Source organism: Colobus angolensis, unplaced genomic scaffold (genome assembly GCF_000951035.1).
Source record: "Colobus angolensis palliatus isolate OR3802 unplaced genomic scaffold, Cang.pa_1.0 Scaffold36, whole genome shotgun sequence".
Taxonomy (NCBI): domain Eukaryota; kingdom Metazoa; phylum Chordata; class Mammalia; order Primates; family Cercopithecidae; genus Colobus; species Colobus angolensis.
The window spans coordinates 3,492,125-3,507,499 of NW_012116932.1; the positions used below are offsets into that span (position 1 = coordinate 3,492,125).

The following is a 15,375-nucleotide window of genomic DNA, read 5'->3' on the forward strand; positions in this document are numbered from 1 at the left end:
AACCAGGGGTCTATACTGAACTTAGGCTGCAGAGACCAGTGTCTCTCAAACTTGAGTAACACATGGAGCCCTTTTAAAGAAAAAAAATGTCATGGGTCCCGAGAATATATCTGCAGACCCCAGTTTGAAAATCAGTGGCTTAATCCATGGTCAGTTTTAATTTACAGAGTCAAAGGCTATGGGAATGTCTATGAAAACTTCAAACAGCCATATTCACAAAGTTATAGAGACTATGTCAGTCAGTTCTTAAATAGCCGTATCTAAATCCTGCCTCCTCTTCATGAAAAATATTGTCCTGAGAAATGTATGCTTCCAATTTGCTTCATTTATTCACCCCATTTTTATTGTGTGCTGTATCTGTGCCAGGTATTGTGCTAGGCACTGGAGTTACATGTTAAGCCACACAGTTATAGTTCTATTCTCATGGAGCTTTCAGTCTATAATGGGGAATATTACTTAATATTATTGCTTAATAAGTAATCAACAGTGTGATAAGGGTCAGAAAAGGATGGTCTTGGAGTGGAATGGAAACCTGTATAGTAGAGAGACCTATGTACGGGTCAGGAAATTTCTCAAAGAGGAAACTGGTATAAGGTTTAAAGGGCAGTCCAATATATTATCAAGGCTTTAATTTCGGGGAGAAGAGGACTACACTTTTAAAGGGAGAATTTGGTAGAATTCATCTGGAGGGACCGTATCCATGCAAACATGCTGGAGATGATGGGAGCTGATAGATACAATGGCTTTAAAGTGATTCTTGTAGAACATGGGGCTTCGTCTTTCACCCTGTAGGACCCATCTGGGCAGAGAGGAGAGTTCTCACCTGGAGTTCAGCATGGTGGACTTGGGCTGCAGCCGTGGCCACCTGGTCCTCCAGATCCGCCAGATGGGTCTCATCAGTGCCGCTGTGGATGCAGCGGGCGGCATCTTCCAGCTCAGTCAGCTGGCTCTCCAGTCCATACACAGTGCCTGCTGCCAGGTATACCTGTAGAGAGAGTGCTGCATTTGAGTTCAAGTCTGCAGACCTGGGACTGGTTGGGGTCCCTTGAGGGGACCCCAGCAATTCAGGGGAGTGAGAGAGAGAACTGGGCTTAACATGGCAGGGGGAATGTTATTTTTATAACATTTATGAACATTCTTCACACTTAAATGTGTGAGGTCTTGATACCCCTCACTGTCAACCACACCTTCCCTCTCCCACAAACTTCCCTGTACGAAAAAGCATTTTAAAGTTGCTTTTGTTCAAATAGTGCAAAATACATGACATCAGCTATGCAAATTGTATATTGGTCCAGTGACTATAAAAATGACTATAAAGAAGAAACAAAGAGAAAAACTCATGATGGAGTTTTGCCAACACAACTTTGGTTTAGCATTTATTATCTGAGAAAGAATTCAGAAAACATGAAAGAAGGGAAATAATTTAAAATCATTACAAATTTTGAGTGAATTCTCTCTGATTAATTAGCTTCTGCATGCTTCAGTGAGGTTAAAGGAATTAAATAAACCTTGTCGTTGAAAAATATTTCTTAGAAAATAGTGTGATGTTAAGAGAAGCATGTTGAATCTATTTATCTGTCAATTAGGACAATTTTTAAGAGCTATTAAAAATAAGAGAGCAAGTCTGATAAAGAAATTTAAGAAAAAGAAACATTTTTTACTTACAAGTTTATAAGGTTATTCCCATAAAAGTGAGCAAGGTAAAATCCTTGAAATAACTCAGACTAAATGGTGTGGACCAGGGTGAATGAAACACATACCCCCTCTCCCTAATCAATAATGTGATGAAGCAACCAACAACACAAGAAATGAGATGTATCTAAAGAAAGTCATTACTTAAAGAGAGGTTCTTGATGTTTAATCAACATATATAAAATCCTAAACCTGTAATCATAGCAATTTAGAGTTGATTTGAATGAAACACCTGGCCAAGACTTTAACAGTTTCCTTAACTTGGGTTAAAAATATAGCAGAGTTGAAGACAAGTCAAGAGTTCAGGTACACAAGTTATGCACGTTTCTTTTTCTTTCTTTCCTTCTTTTTTTTTACACTTTATGACGCTGTGTTGGTAAGAGAAAGAAGCCTGAGATGTTCCCACTCTGTCAATTCCTTGGCATGATTCACTCATCTGTTTTAAAACTGGCAATTTTACAAAACATTTCAAGGTGGAGCAAAGGCAGGTACAGGTTTGATGAAAGCAAATTTGTGCACCATCACCAGGCATAATTACCTGGGCTGTGGGAGCTTTCAGCACTGATTGGCACAGACGATGTCACATCAGATGATTCACCAATCATACAGGGGCCATGAATCAAATGTCTGATGGGAATTGCCATACTTCAGTTTATCTTTTGTTTTATATTTCTTTATCATATGTTGAATATGTAATTCTGTTTCATACAGAGAAATTCTGTTTCTAAGAGATCTTCACAATTTAATCATAGCCGTTTATTTTTGTTTTTAAACAAATGGTTCTTTGTCCAATGAAAGAAATGATAAATATTTCAAAGGTATTTGAGTGAATAAATTATTCAAATAATGTATCACAAAATTTCTGAAGTTGAAAAACTTCCCTTTAGAGGGTAAAAATATAATTGGGGGTGGGGAAAAGGGGGACAACCAGAGAGAGAGAGAGAGAGAGAGAAAGAGATGTTTGAAGTTTATTATACTTTTTTATACTTTCTCCTATCTACACCAAAAAAAGTAAATTTATTTTAATAAGAATTTAAAATATAAATCTACAGTTTTACACGTTGAAACAACATTTGGAGTTATTTAAGTGAAATAATTTAAGCATGGCAATGGTTAAACAGAACTTGACGTAACTAAGGTCTTGGAACCTTGATTTTAGCAGAAACATGCAAAACTCAATGTCATCACACTCTGGGATGTGCATCAGCCTGATTGCTATTTACATCTTCAACATGTTCATTCGCTAATGTTCCTTGTTTTTGTTTTTGTTTTTCTTCTGCCAAGACAAAGCAAGATGAAAAAGCTCCAAGCCCTCAGCAAGGCCAGAATGTTCATCTTTTACTCTGTGTTCGCTAAAAGCCTACTTTCCTGGCACCAGGAGGAAGAATAGATTTAGTGGTTTGGCACTGATACCGGCTGAACAGGAATTTACAGCCAAAATGATGGTGCCTAAAGGACTGGAGGAGAATAATGATGATGATGGTGGGGATGATGATGATGTGATGACAGCATTAATTTATCGAGCCAGTGGCTGAGCCAAGGGTTTTATGTGACTTGTATATGCTCATAGCAACCCTTGAGGTAGATACTATTGTAATAATTGTGTTCAAGATGAGAATTTTTATGCTCTAGGAAGGTTTAGTGATTTTCTGAGGTCTCTCAGCTGGGGACTGGTGGACCCTAGAAGTGATCTCAGAAGGGCTGAAGCTAGTTCCCTTGCCTTTATCCTCCTTGCCCTATGATGCTGTGATAATCTCAGTTGGAATGTTATAACATTTTGCGTTTCACATTTTAACATAAAGGTACTAGAGTTACTATGTTTACAGATGGATATGATATTGGCTCTGTTGCTGGCTTGAAATAACAAAAGGTAACATGCTGTATGATGAAAATGTTATTCTAGCTTTATAAAACATAACCCATTTGAAAAATGTTCACTTGGACTTCCTTGGTAAGTTAAGGTCCACTTTTGGTGAGAACTATGGTTACCATGTCTGAGTAACCTATGACCCCTTCAAACTCTAGTCATTGATGCCTATGATTGCATTCAGTGGCTCTCGGTTCAACAAGGCTTTCTCAAAGTGGTTCAAGGCATAAGAATAGGTGTTTCCTTAATCACTTATTTGTGATTAAATTCTCTAGAATAAAGAGTGTTAAACAGATTTCTTTACTTCAGGTCTTCCGAGAGGCTTTAATGTGCTAGTATGTATCTCAATTTTCCTAGAAAGAGTATGCAAGCTTCCAAGACTTATTTGACCTTAGAGCATCTTGTTGGACTTGACTTCCATGAAATATACTTTAGGGGACTAATGTGTTTCTTTCCTTGCACTCTGAGGGCTGAGAACCACCTGAGTAACCATGATCATCTCCACAAGTTCTAGTGCCACATCCTCTTTAGTGCTGTGAGGGTTGTAGGAGAGCTTTGGGAAAGAGGACCAACATCCTCTGCATGGACCTGGATTCAGTGGCAGAGCTGGGCTCCCTGTAGTGCAGGTCTACTGTGTCTGCTGCCACTGGTTGTATACTCCATGGGCAATGTGGGGTGGAGCTAAAAGGGAAGTTGGGTTTGCCCTCCACTCCCTCTGAGGCTGGGGATTATGGGTTACTTACAACCCTGCATACATCCTCAAGGTGGCAGTCCTACTATTCACACCACAGGTCTGAGAATGCTCATGCTAGTCATTCTCTGTTGACCTTCTAGGTCCGTTTTCTATCCCCCTTTGTCCTGCTCTGTTTCCTGGGAGGCTGACCTATTTGGACTTCATCACCAGGGCTTCCTGGCTGTCTGGGATGGGTTTGGTCAGTGGAGATACCACTGTCTGGGACTGGTAATAGCTTCCTTTTATTGCTACTATTCCACCCTCAGCATCCCATAACCTTGCCCACACCTGAGTTGACAGCCCCTTCATGAAATTCTCCTCTTCAAATTCTCCTCTTCCAGCTACACCCCAACAGGTACAGCAGAGCTCTTCACAGCAAGTTTAAAATACCTAGAGACCAAGGCATTCAGCCCAAGGAACTGAGCCCCCATTGCGTGCTGCTGTGGAGGCTGGGATTAGTCCTAGGTTGTTTATGCCTTTAGGGGAGACAAGAGCTGATTTCACAGCACTAATGCGAGATAGCAGGTGAGGATTGTCAAAGCTGAGAGGGAAGATAATTCTCAAATACCCATGCCCTCTGCTAATTAAGGGGGTTAAGGCAGTTTATGAAAACAGGAGATTGGCTATGTAAATACCGATGTTTCTTTATCTTATGTAGCTCTGAAACCTTCAGAAGTATTTTTCTTTTTTTTTCTTTTTTCCCGTTTTGCTCAGGACCCGTTGTGTCCCTCAAGGAAAGAGATGTCACAATAAAGATGATCTGAGGTCCTGGGGAGATCCTTTCTCTTCCTCCCCATTACAAAAGCCACACGGGCGAAGCTAGTGTAACTGGGCAGAGCTGTGAGTCTTCAGAGGTATTTTTAAAGGTGAACATTCTCAACCAAATGTTCTTTTTCTCCCCCGAGTCCTGTCCTGTGGTAACCAATGTTCAGAAAGCAAGAATAGTGTCACCGTTTCTATTTCTGACAGTCCCTAGGTTCCCTAGCACAAAGGAGAACAGCAGAGGAGTGCAGGACTGTTCTTTATTCTGAAGACCAACAAAAGCCATGGTTTAATGAGATCAGCTGCGCCCAGAGGACAGTTGAAGAACCACCCTGGCTTCTCCCACTGCTCAGCTGAATTCCATCCGGGAGCAGCAGAGCGAGGCAACACGCCCGTGGCTCTGTGATCTGTTGCATTAAAGAGATGAAGAAGAGTCATCCTTTCCCTGACTCAAAAGCCCATGAATTCAAAAGAATATAGATGGGGTTTCTTCTGAGGTTAAATTTAAAAAGCTGAAGGATGGGGGAAGGGAAGGAGGAGGAAGAAGGCAGTTAACTCTTTGGGAACAGGAGAGGCATGAGGGGTGCAGAACAGGGAAGCAGTCACCTACAGACTGGGCCTTCCAGCCTTGGTCCCTGCTGGGGCTTCTGACATCTTCAGTCTGTGAGTAAGTGGACATATTTTAAATCGAAACTGTTAATGAAACCAAAGGAAAAAAAAAAACCCGTAACTTACAATTAAAGGATCTTACAAGATGAAAACTCCAATAAGGCCATTGCATTCTTTTCAACATGCTCCTTGGAGGTAAAAATAAAAGGGCAGGATATCTTTGTTTTAAGTGTGCTATGAAAACTGACCATTTTCATTTAAATCGGATATTTCACACACTGTTTTTCTGATACCATACTTTGTGAAAAATACATTCGTTTGCTAGTGAACCATGTCTTTAACCTTTTCAATTCTGTGTGTCCAGGATCAGGGCCATCTCAGGACTCAGCTGTGTTAGAGACACATTTAAAGAACAGAGACCCTGTGCATGAGAAGTCAAACAGTTCTTTTTAAAAGGGGTTTCATTCCTCTGGTGTAGTCATACATCAGCTAAACATTCACCAAGTGCTTCCTCTGTGTCAGGCTCTGGGTGGTGGACTGGGGCTAGGCTACAGAAATAAAAGGTGGTAAACCCTGTTCTGCAGGAATTTATATATCTCGTTCCCAATCTGGGGGTGATTTTGCCCTGTCCCAAACCCCTAACATTTGACAATGCCTAGAGACATTTTTGACTGTCACACTGGGAGGGTGCTGCTGCCGGCAGTTAGTGGGTACAGACCAGGGGTGTGGCCAAGTATCCTGTGCACAGGACAGCCCCACACGAAGAATTGCCTAATCCAAATGTCAATAGTGCCAGCCTAATGGGAGATGGATGAGTGAACAGAAAAGATGGAAAGTGTGAAAAGTGATCAGACAGACACATGCATAGGTTTTATGGGAGCCCAAAGGGAGAGAGTCTTCAACTTTTAAAGTGAAACAAGCATATATATATGTAATTTTATTCATAGAGATGGGATCTCACCATATTGACCAGGCTGGCCTCAAACTCCTGGCCTCAAGAAATCCTCCCATCTTGGCCTCCCAAAGTGCTGGGATTACAGGCGTGAGCCACCACACCCAGCCTGCATTTAAAAATTTTTTATTTCTTATTGTTTCAACTTTTATCAAAAAATACTTCAGGCTGGGCACGATGGCTCATGTCTATAATCCCAGCATGTGGGAGGCCAAGGCAGGAAGATCACTTGAGGTCAGGAGTTTGAGACCAGTCTGGGCAACATTGCAAGACCCCATTTCTGCTTTAAAAAAAACACTCTCTAGTAACAATTCCTGATTTCTGGGAACAGCATTCATTAGAGCACCTCAAAAGCACAGTTGACTCTGCAGGAGCTGGCATTACCTAACTTGATTTGATATCAACTTCATGGCAAGAGCCATGCCAACTACTGTTGGTGACTACAGCTTGAGTGTTAATGTCCAAATTTCTCAGTGTCACCCTTGGTCTGGAGTACTGGAAAATTCTTATCCTCAGCTATTTCCTGAAATACCCAGTGATCATGAATATTTACCTGTAAAAATTTATTACACTGTTTATTTCATCACAAATCAGAAGGACTGAAAAATCCATTACTAGCAAATATACCTATTAGGCCAAACCAAACATACAACTCCTCAAGGGGCAGTGAGAGCTTTCCTGAACTCTAAAGTCATCAGTCACACCCACCCCTCCTCCAGGCCAGGTGCCTCTTACTTGACAGCCAAGAATTTTTCTTCTCTTTGAATGGAAGGGGGAAATTACAAAGTCCTTTAACCTAAACATAGTCATGCTTTGCTAAACAATGAGGATGTATTATTAGAAATGCAAAATTGTGTGAACATCATAGAGTGTACTTATGCAAACCTAGATGGTATAACCTCCTACACACCTAGCCTATTGCTCCTAGGCTACCACATGTTACTGTACTGAATACTGCAGCCAGTTGTAACACCATGGTAATTATTTGTGTATCTAAACATAGAAAAGGTACAGTAAAAATACAGCATTATAATCTTATGGGACCACCACTGTTGTATATGTGATTCGCCATTGACCAAAACCTTATTATACAGCACATGACTATAATTATATTTGTGAATACCTTTTAGGCATACAAACTTAATGGAATTGGATCTGAAGAAAGGTAAATGTAAGCACTGTCTTCTCCTCCCTCCCTCAAGTACATTGATTTTGCCTTCAGAGATGTACAAGTTTCCACAGGGAACCAGCTGACTTGGCTGATGGTCTTTAACCCTTCTAAATGTTGAAACAGATTGTGAGCACCTTCCCCTTCATCCCCTTCCCCCTTTCCAGACATCTGGTAGATCTCACCTCCTTTCCCTGTGACCCTGACTCTGAGGCATGGCTTCCTTCAGGCAGAAAAGGACCTGGCACCAGGGAAAGCCCAGCTACCTAAGTCAGGGTCCTCAGAAGAAGCAACAAGTAAAAACAGGATGAATGAGGCAGATGAGTCTTCTGGGCCACTCTGCCTACACTTCTGTAAAAATGGATGATTTTTCAATAAAGCAAAATCACCAATAGGACTTGTTTTATTTCCTTTCTTTCTCAAGTGTCTTTCTCTAGAAAGCAGCAAATGCATCCTTGTTCCAGGATGAGAGAAAGAGCTAAGAGTGTGTGTTATTAAAGTTGGAACCACTTTTAACAACCCATTCTTTAGTGAATTTTAATGGGATAATTTTAGGAGTTGGCTGATGACATGCCTTTCAAATACTAATAAGAATAGCCAACATTTTTGTGTACTTTTTTGCAAGCATTATGCTAAATGTTTTATTTCCAAAGAAGAAATGTAATTTTGAATATAGTTGATGTTAGGCATTTTCCTCTTGATTGGCAGATCCACTAGCAGTGGTTGGTTAGCATCCTTATTGGGGAGCATAGGAATTGGAGAGGGGGAAATGATGGCAGTCTGAGGTCTAAATATGGTCAGAAGGTAATACAGTAGAGTCGTACTCAGTTCCCAGAGTGCTTGGACAATTTTGGAGTGGAGTGTGGTAGGCTCAGAAGAAAGACAGTGGGCTTCTTGTTGCTAATGGCACAAGGAGACTTGGATGATTCACTGGAAACATAAATTACATGTGATTGTGTTGGTATCTTTTTTTTTTTTTTTTTTTTTTTGAGACAGGGTCTCGCTCTGTTGCCCAGGCTGGAGTGTAGTGGCACCATCTTGGCTCACTGCAACCTTCGCCTCCTGGGTTCAAGCGATTCTCTTGGGTCAGCCTCCCAAGTAGCTGGGATTACAGGCGCCTGCCACGACACCCAGCTAATTTTTGTATTTTTGTAGAGACGGGGTTTCACCATGTTGGCCAGGCTGGTCTCAAACTCCCGACCTCAAGTAATCCGCCTGCCTCAGCCTCCCAGAGTGCTGGGATTACAGGCATGAGCCACAGTGCCTGACCAGATTGTGTTGGTATCTTAAATTAGAGAAGCAGAGAAGACCAGTTGTAGTAACTTCAGTTCTTTTGGCAACCACTTCATCCCCTGTAGCGGCACTGGCAATACTCCCACCTGGATCCCCTTGGATGTCTTTTATAGTTTCTCTATACTCCTCTTCCTGCCCACCAAGCTTTTATTCCTAGCAGCCCATATCTATAAAGGGGACTGCCTTTGGGCTACTAGAGACACTGCCTGCGTGCAAAGAGACTGAAGTGCCTGCTGGTTGTAAGAAGGGTCAGTTCTTTTGCCCTAGGTCAGGACAACTCTGAGGTGCAACTTCTACTCCAGAGCTCTCTGTAGGATCAAGCTGAAGCTCCTCTTTGTGTAAGATCATGTCCTTGCTTGGATTCTTCCCTTTCCCTTACTTTCCCCATTCCCTTACCAGCTTCCCTTGGGAGCATTCCCTAATAAGTCACATGCACACAAATCCTCATCTCAGGGTCTGCTTCTGGGGAATCCAACCTAAGGTCCTTCCTGAGAATGTATTTGCTATGGTGGTAGTGGTGTGTGTATCCTTGCACTCTTCATGACAAGCTACAACTTCATCAGCTTCTTCTTCACACACATTCACCCTAGACAGGGCACCTCCACACCCCCTTACATTTTCTTCCAGGGAAGTCAGCTGCTCATCCAGTCTCACTTGGTCTGTCCCACGAGGAAACGTCCCCTTCTCTCTGTCAGGAGGGACTTGTGGGGACTCCCAGGGCCCTGTAGATCCTGCTATCAACTCCTCTGTGGCATTGATGACTTTCAGGACTTCTGTGGAGATGTTGCAGAGAGAAACAGCAGAAAACTTCTGTTTGGTCCGATAACAGAAGGGGACAGAAGACAAGAACAGCACATTAACAATGACACAGAAATTCTGTGTTATCATGACACTCATCATCATGAGGTTGATTCTGTAATTCCACACACAAACACCAATGTGTCGAAGAATGAGATTAAACTAGACACAGCAGAAGAGAACTGAGGGGAGACCTGATTTGACTTTGCCTAGTTTCTGTGACTCATAATAAAATATTTCAGATTCTTGGGGAGGGAAGGAGGAAGGAGTGCTAGAGTGGAAGCTGTATGTCCTCTGCCCACTGCTGGTAGTTTAATATCTCTTACCTTATTTGCTGAATAATAATATACTTCATCAGCAAAACTTCAATCTCAGACTGAAGTGTGGTCCAGTGGGTAGCTTTCTGGACTGGCATTTAAGAGACCTGGGCTCCAGTTCTGGCTCTAAATTCACGCAGTTATGGGACCTTGGCCAAGTTATTTCTCATTTCTGGAACTCATTTTTGTCATTTGTACAATGAGGGTACTAGAAAGAATTTCTCTATAGTTTCTTGATAGACAGTGTATTAGCTCACACACCTATTTTCAAGCCCATTCTCTCTTGCTTTCTGTTACCATGGGGATGAACAGGAAAATACTCAATTTTCCTGCTTCCCTTGCAGCTAGGTGTAGTCATGTGATACATTTTTAACTAGTGAGTCCACAGGGAAAGCCTGAGGAGTTTCTAGATAAGCTTTTGTTTTCCTAATCAGGGGAATTGGTGCATCTAATGTTCCTCTCTTCCTCCCCACTTGTTTCTGCCTTAAACATAGACATGCAGCTTATGAGCCAGCAGAATTGAAGAAGAATGCCAAACCTCCAAGTGAGATGGGGCAGAAAGACTGAAGGAGCTTGGACTCAGAGAACACTGGATTAGGTGAACCACTGGGAGTCATCACCTGCCTCTGAGTATCATGTTATGTGAAAAAAAGATCCCCTATCTGTTGAAGCCACTGTTGGCCAGGTTTTCTGTTATCTGTGGCTGAATATATTCCTGAATGACACAGGTCACTTCCAGCTTTTACATTCAAGGTTCAAAATTACAATCAATCTGGATTTGGGCCAACGTCATTAATGGAGCAGAGGCACATCAATGCCAAAGAATTATCTGCATTTTGAGTTCATCTGAACATACAGCATCATGCAATAAGCTGGAGATCACTGTTGCTTGGCAGTCATGGTTTCCATCTACAAACAATTTTGTTTATCTCATCATATCATTTGTAAATTAGAAGTTGAATACTGCTCACAGGCATATTTCGTGTGACCAGTAAAATGTTTGGTAAGATATGCCTTTCTAAGGTACCTATCTGACCCATATAATCTTGACCAAAATATTAATGATAGCTATGGCTTGATTTTGCAAAATTTGTTCCTCCGAGTGGATTCTATTTTAGGTTTTATCTCACTAGAGAAGGTTTCTGTTGGCCCTCCCACTTCACTAGAGAAGCAAAGGGGCTAGGTGACAAATTAGTGGCTGAGTCTACAGTCCAGAAGCTGACTCTGGGCTTCCACACTGAGGCACATGATCTCACACCTGTCAAGCCATTCTGGGGTGAGGACACATGTGCCAGAGGGCTCCTCTTTAGCCTTAGCCTGTCTATTCCACAATAGCTGCTTGACTGACTCAATAGCCATGTTTCCGTTGGTTCAGGGGGCTTTGCTACATACCAAAAAGGTAGAGTCTGGGGTCCCAGGGGAATGAGATAGAGGGAAGGCGATGCAGACCCACCGGAATAAGGGTAATGTCCAAGAGAACAGCCAGAGCCAACTCTTCACCTTAGGAAAATTGTGCAGAGGATGTCCCCCACTTTTCAGGATCCTGTAGCTTGGTGTGGCAGATTTTGGGGACAAATTGGGCTCAAAATAATTTTGGCAAGAACCAGCTACCACTGCTTAAGCCTCTTTCAGAAAGGGCAACATTGTATGCATGAAAGCGGATTTGTTACCCTTTCATTAGGAATAAAACGTGTTTAGAAAGATTGCCCCTTATTTGGTAGACACAGTGTCTTTGTAGATCTTTTGAAAAGAAAGATATATGACCAAGGGATTCAGAAAAAAAAGTTAGACCACAGCATGAGGGAGGGGAAAGCAAAAATTTACACAAATTTCCAAACAGCACAGGGCATTAAAGGTCCAAGGTATTAATGGAAAGGACTTAAGAGATGCTTAAACAGAAAGAGTGATCTGTATCCTGACTTCAACTGAACGTACAATCAAAAGGGTAAGTTGGCCGTCAATACTGTTTGACCATCATTGTTTTATTCCATCTATAAATAGCCTTGTTTATTCAGTCATGAGAGTTGTAAGCTTGAAGGCAAATATTACCCATGCTTTTTGGCCTAGAATACCTCCTGTGGGATATGCACTTCCCAGTTCTCTGTACTCCCCACAGTTCATTCTACATCTTTATTGGGACCCTGTGGTGTGCCAGCTCTGTTGCAGTTGCTGGGATAAAGCAGTGAACAAGAGGGGTGCAGTTCCTGCCCTCATGGCATACCTTTGGCCCTACCCCATCCACTTGTCACATTGACTTACTGTCTTGGCCCCTGAATGCATTTGCATTTTCCCTTAAGTCAGAGTGAGGAGTCCCAGGCAGCTGGTCTGAGGAGAGCACCACAGCTTCACCTGGAACACCTGAGGTCTGCTTAAAGACCTGGACCATTTCAGAAGGGAACTAGCTTCCAGCTGGCAGAAGTGACGGATTGGGCCGGGCGTGGGGGCTCATGCCTGTAATCCCAGCACTTTGGGAGGCCGAGGCAGGTGGATCACCTGAGGTCAGGAGTTTGAGACCAGCCTGGCCAACATGGTGAAACCGTCTCTATTAAAAATGCAAAGATTAGCCAGGTGTGGTGGCGGGCGCCTGTAATCCCAGCTACCTGGGAGGCTGTGGCAGAAGAATTGCTTGAACCTGGGAGGTGGAGGTTGGAGTGAGCTGAGACCTGCCATTGCACTCCAGCCTGGGCAACAAGAGTGAAATTCCGTCTCAAAAAAAAAAAAAAAAAAAAAGTGACTGAACAAAAATATGAAAACTGGAAAAGATCTCTTCATTGGTTGGTGTCCTTATTTTGCTCTCCACTGGGAAATGCAAACTGGAATCCACAGCAATTCCCCACCTGTAGGGAATCAAGTGTTTCTTGTCTGTTCCCTAGGAATGGGCTGTTTGCTTGGACCTGGGGGTGGGTATGGACCATGCACCTACTGGAAGTTGAGATAACTTGGATTTCAATAGCTATATGACAGGGTCAGGGCACCTAACCTCCCTGTTCCTTATTGTGCTCACTGGCCAGTGAAAGATCAGCTTTCCTACCGGGCTAACACTGACTTGTAATGTAAATGTCCTGTTCCCTGCCCAGTCTAGAGAAAAGTGAAAAGCACCTCCTACAACTATGTTAAAAAAGTTATATTTAGCACTGGATGGGGGTTTGATCAGATGAAAAGCTGGTGGAGATTCAGAGGTGGCTGACAGGGAGCCCTGTATGTGGGAGAAATGAAAAGCTAAAGGATCCTACCTATTTCTACTGCTTGCAGCCCCAGAGGGATGAGCTGAATGGCACAACTTGCGAGAGCCCAGACAGAGCATGCCATTGCGGTAGCTGACTTTCTCCAGATATTAATCATAAAGGAGATCAAATATGGGTTTTATGGTAGCAAATGAGGGAGGAGTGAAAGCATGGAGAGAGTCAGCTGACACAATAGGAGGCTTTGCAGAACAGGGAGGTGGGTCTCAAGACACTTGCAGCTAAGGGACCCACAGATGATGGAATGAAAATGGCTGGTAAACCCATGTAACAAAATTCAACCTTCTAGTGAGCAAAGAAATGCAAATTAAATAACACATTTATTAGGTGCCAGATACATGCACAATTCTCTTTTTTTTAAATGCCAACTATATGCCAATATGTCTTAGTGCAGGTAGCATGTGTTGAACTTTGAGCTGTTGACCCACTGTAGGATGTGGATCTGTGCTCTGAGGCAGCCATGCTCTTGGTGTCCTGCTGACTGATGCTCACCTCTGAGAGCCCAAGTGTCCACTTCTAGGGTTCACTCTGTGTCACAGCCCCATGCAGAACACCAAATCTATAATGTCAGCTTCACAACCACCGGGGCTGAAACAGTCCGCCACTTGGGGCACAGAAAGTGAGGAGAAGCACACTGGTGTTGCAAGCCCACCACAGAGCCATGAGGGCAGAGGAACAGGAAGGTAAGATCTGACTCCTCTCAACCTGAGAAGGAGTTTCCTCAATTGCTCATTAACGAGGTAGTGGAACTGCTGTCAACCTCCGTGAAAACTCAGGCTCCCAGCTCAACTCACAAATGACACAGTGCTGAAGCAGGCCTTTATGACAGTCATTTACCATGCCAAGGTTGCAACCCTGCCTCAGTGGCTGTTTCAGTGGTCCCAATAAAGATGACCAATTGTGCAATTCATCCCAACTGTATCGTTTCTTTCCTCTAGGGAATGTAAGCAGAGTAAGACTGTTTTTTTTTTTTTTTTTTTGTCTGAGGACCCAAATACACTTTACCTTAGCAGTCTCTCTGTCTTGTGCTTATATGGTTTCTCTCCATATAAAAATGTGTTGCTATAAACAAATTTCTACTCTATGTACTCTTCCCTTATCAACTGTTTTTCAAAGACATGGAGAATGCAAGGTGTTGCCAGGGGAGATCTGAGCCTGTAGAATTCTAAAGGAGAAAATATTTTCATCTAAACATTAGATATATCTGCTCGTTAGCAATCTTTGTAAATTCTCCTGAGATTTTCTCAGTGTCATCATTCATTTCTAAGCTTTGTGTTGCACAGAAAAATGCAAATTCATTTCAAGCTGGAATAATCAGGGATGCTCTTTACCAGAATATCTTACTCTTGTGAATGAGTGAGCAGCAAGAGTGTGTTCTAATAATCGGATGTCTGGCTTCGTGGAGAGACACCACTTTGGAATTAAAGAGGGGGGGATTCCAGCCCCAGCTCGACCCTGGAGCATGTGTGTCTGTGTGTCTGTCTCAGCTGGGTTCAGAGAGTCAGCTTCTGGCTGTGTGTGATGACCTGGCCTGTGCCACACGTCCTGGGTATCTATTTATGTGACTTGATATAAGTCTTGATATATTGTAAGGTGGGCAGAAAGGCTTTCAGGATAAAAGGATGTGTACATGTGCCTGGAGCGGAAGAGAGATTTTCCTAGCTCCACCTCAGGGGCTGTTCTGACACCTATAACAAGAACAAGAGCAAAAAGGCAAAAAAGGCAGAAGCTGAACGGACACTGGCACTCACACTTTTGAGAGATAGGGAAGCATACAACAGGATCCAGGTTCATGGTCAGCCAAGAAACAGGGGCAGTGGCAATGGGACTGCCACTTTAGGGTCTTGTGAAGGGCCTCCTTACCCTTTAAGGATAGCAGGCACCTGACCTAGGGCCCCTCATTCCTTTAGGGGTCCATGAAAATATTTTAATTTCTTTTAAA

General features: G+C 42.8%; 1 protein-coding gene and 1 long non-coding RNA gene across 2 annotated transcripts in view; one reads left to right on the forward strand and one right to left on the reverse strand.

Annotated features, from left to right (window-relative positions):
* The window catches only part of LOC105519791, a 127,251-nt gene that overhangs the window by 59,206 nt on the left and 52,670 nt on the right, over positions 1 to 15,375 (forward strand). The gene's annotated exons all lie outside the window — the stretch shown is intronic.
* MYRIP (myosin VIIA and Rab interacting protein) overlaps positions 1 to 15,375 on the reverse strand; it is a 417,935-nt gene that overhangs the window by 15,745 nt on the left and 386,815 nt on the right. The window contains exons 11-12 of the mRNA XM_011953264.1: positions 9,692 to 9,886; positions 824 to 985 (exon numbers count right to left, since the gene is read on the reverse strand). Of these exons, the coding sequence (XP_011808654.1) occupies positions 824 to 985; positions 9,692 to 9,886 (357 nt within the window). The remainder of the gene's footprint in view (positions 1 to 823; positions 986 to 9,691; positions 9,887 to 15,375) is intronic.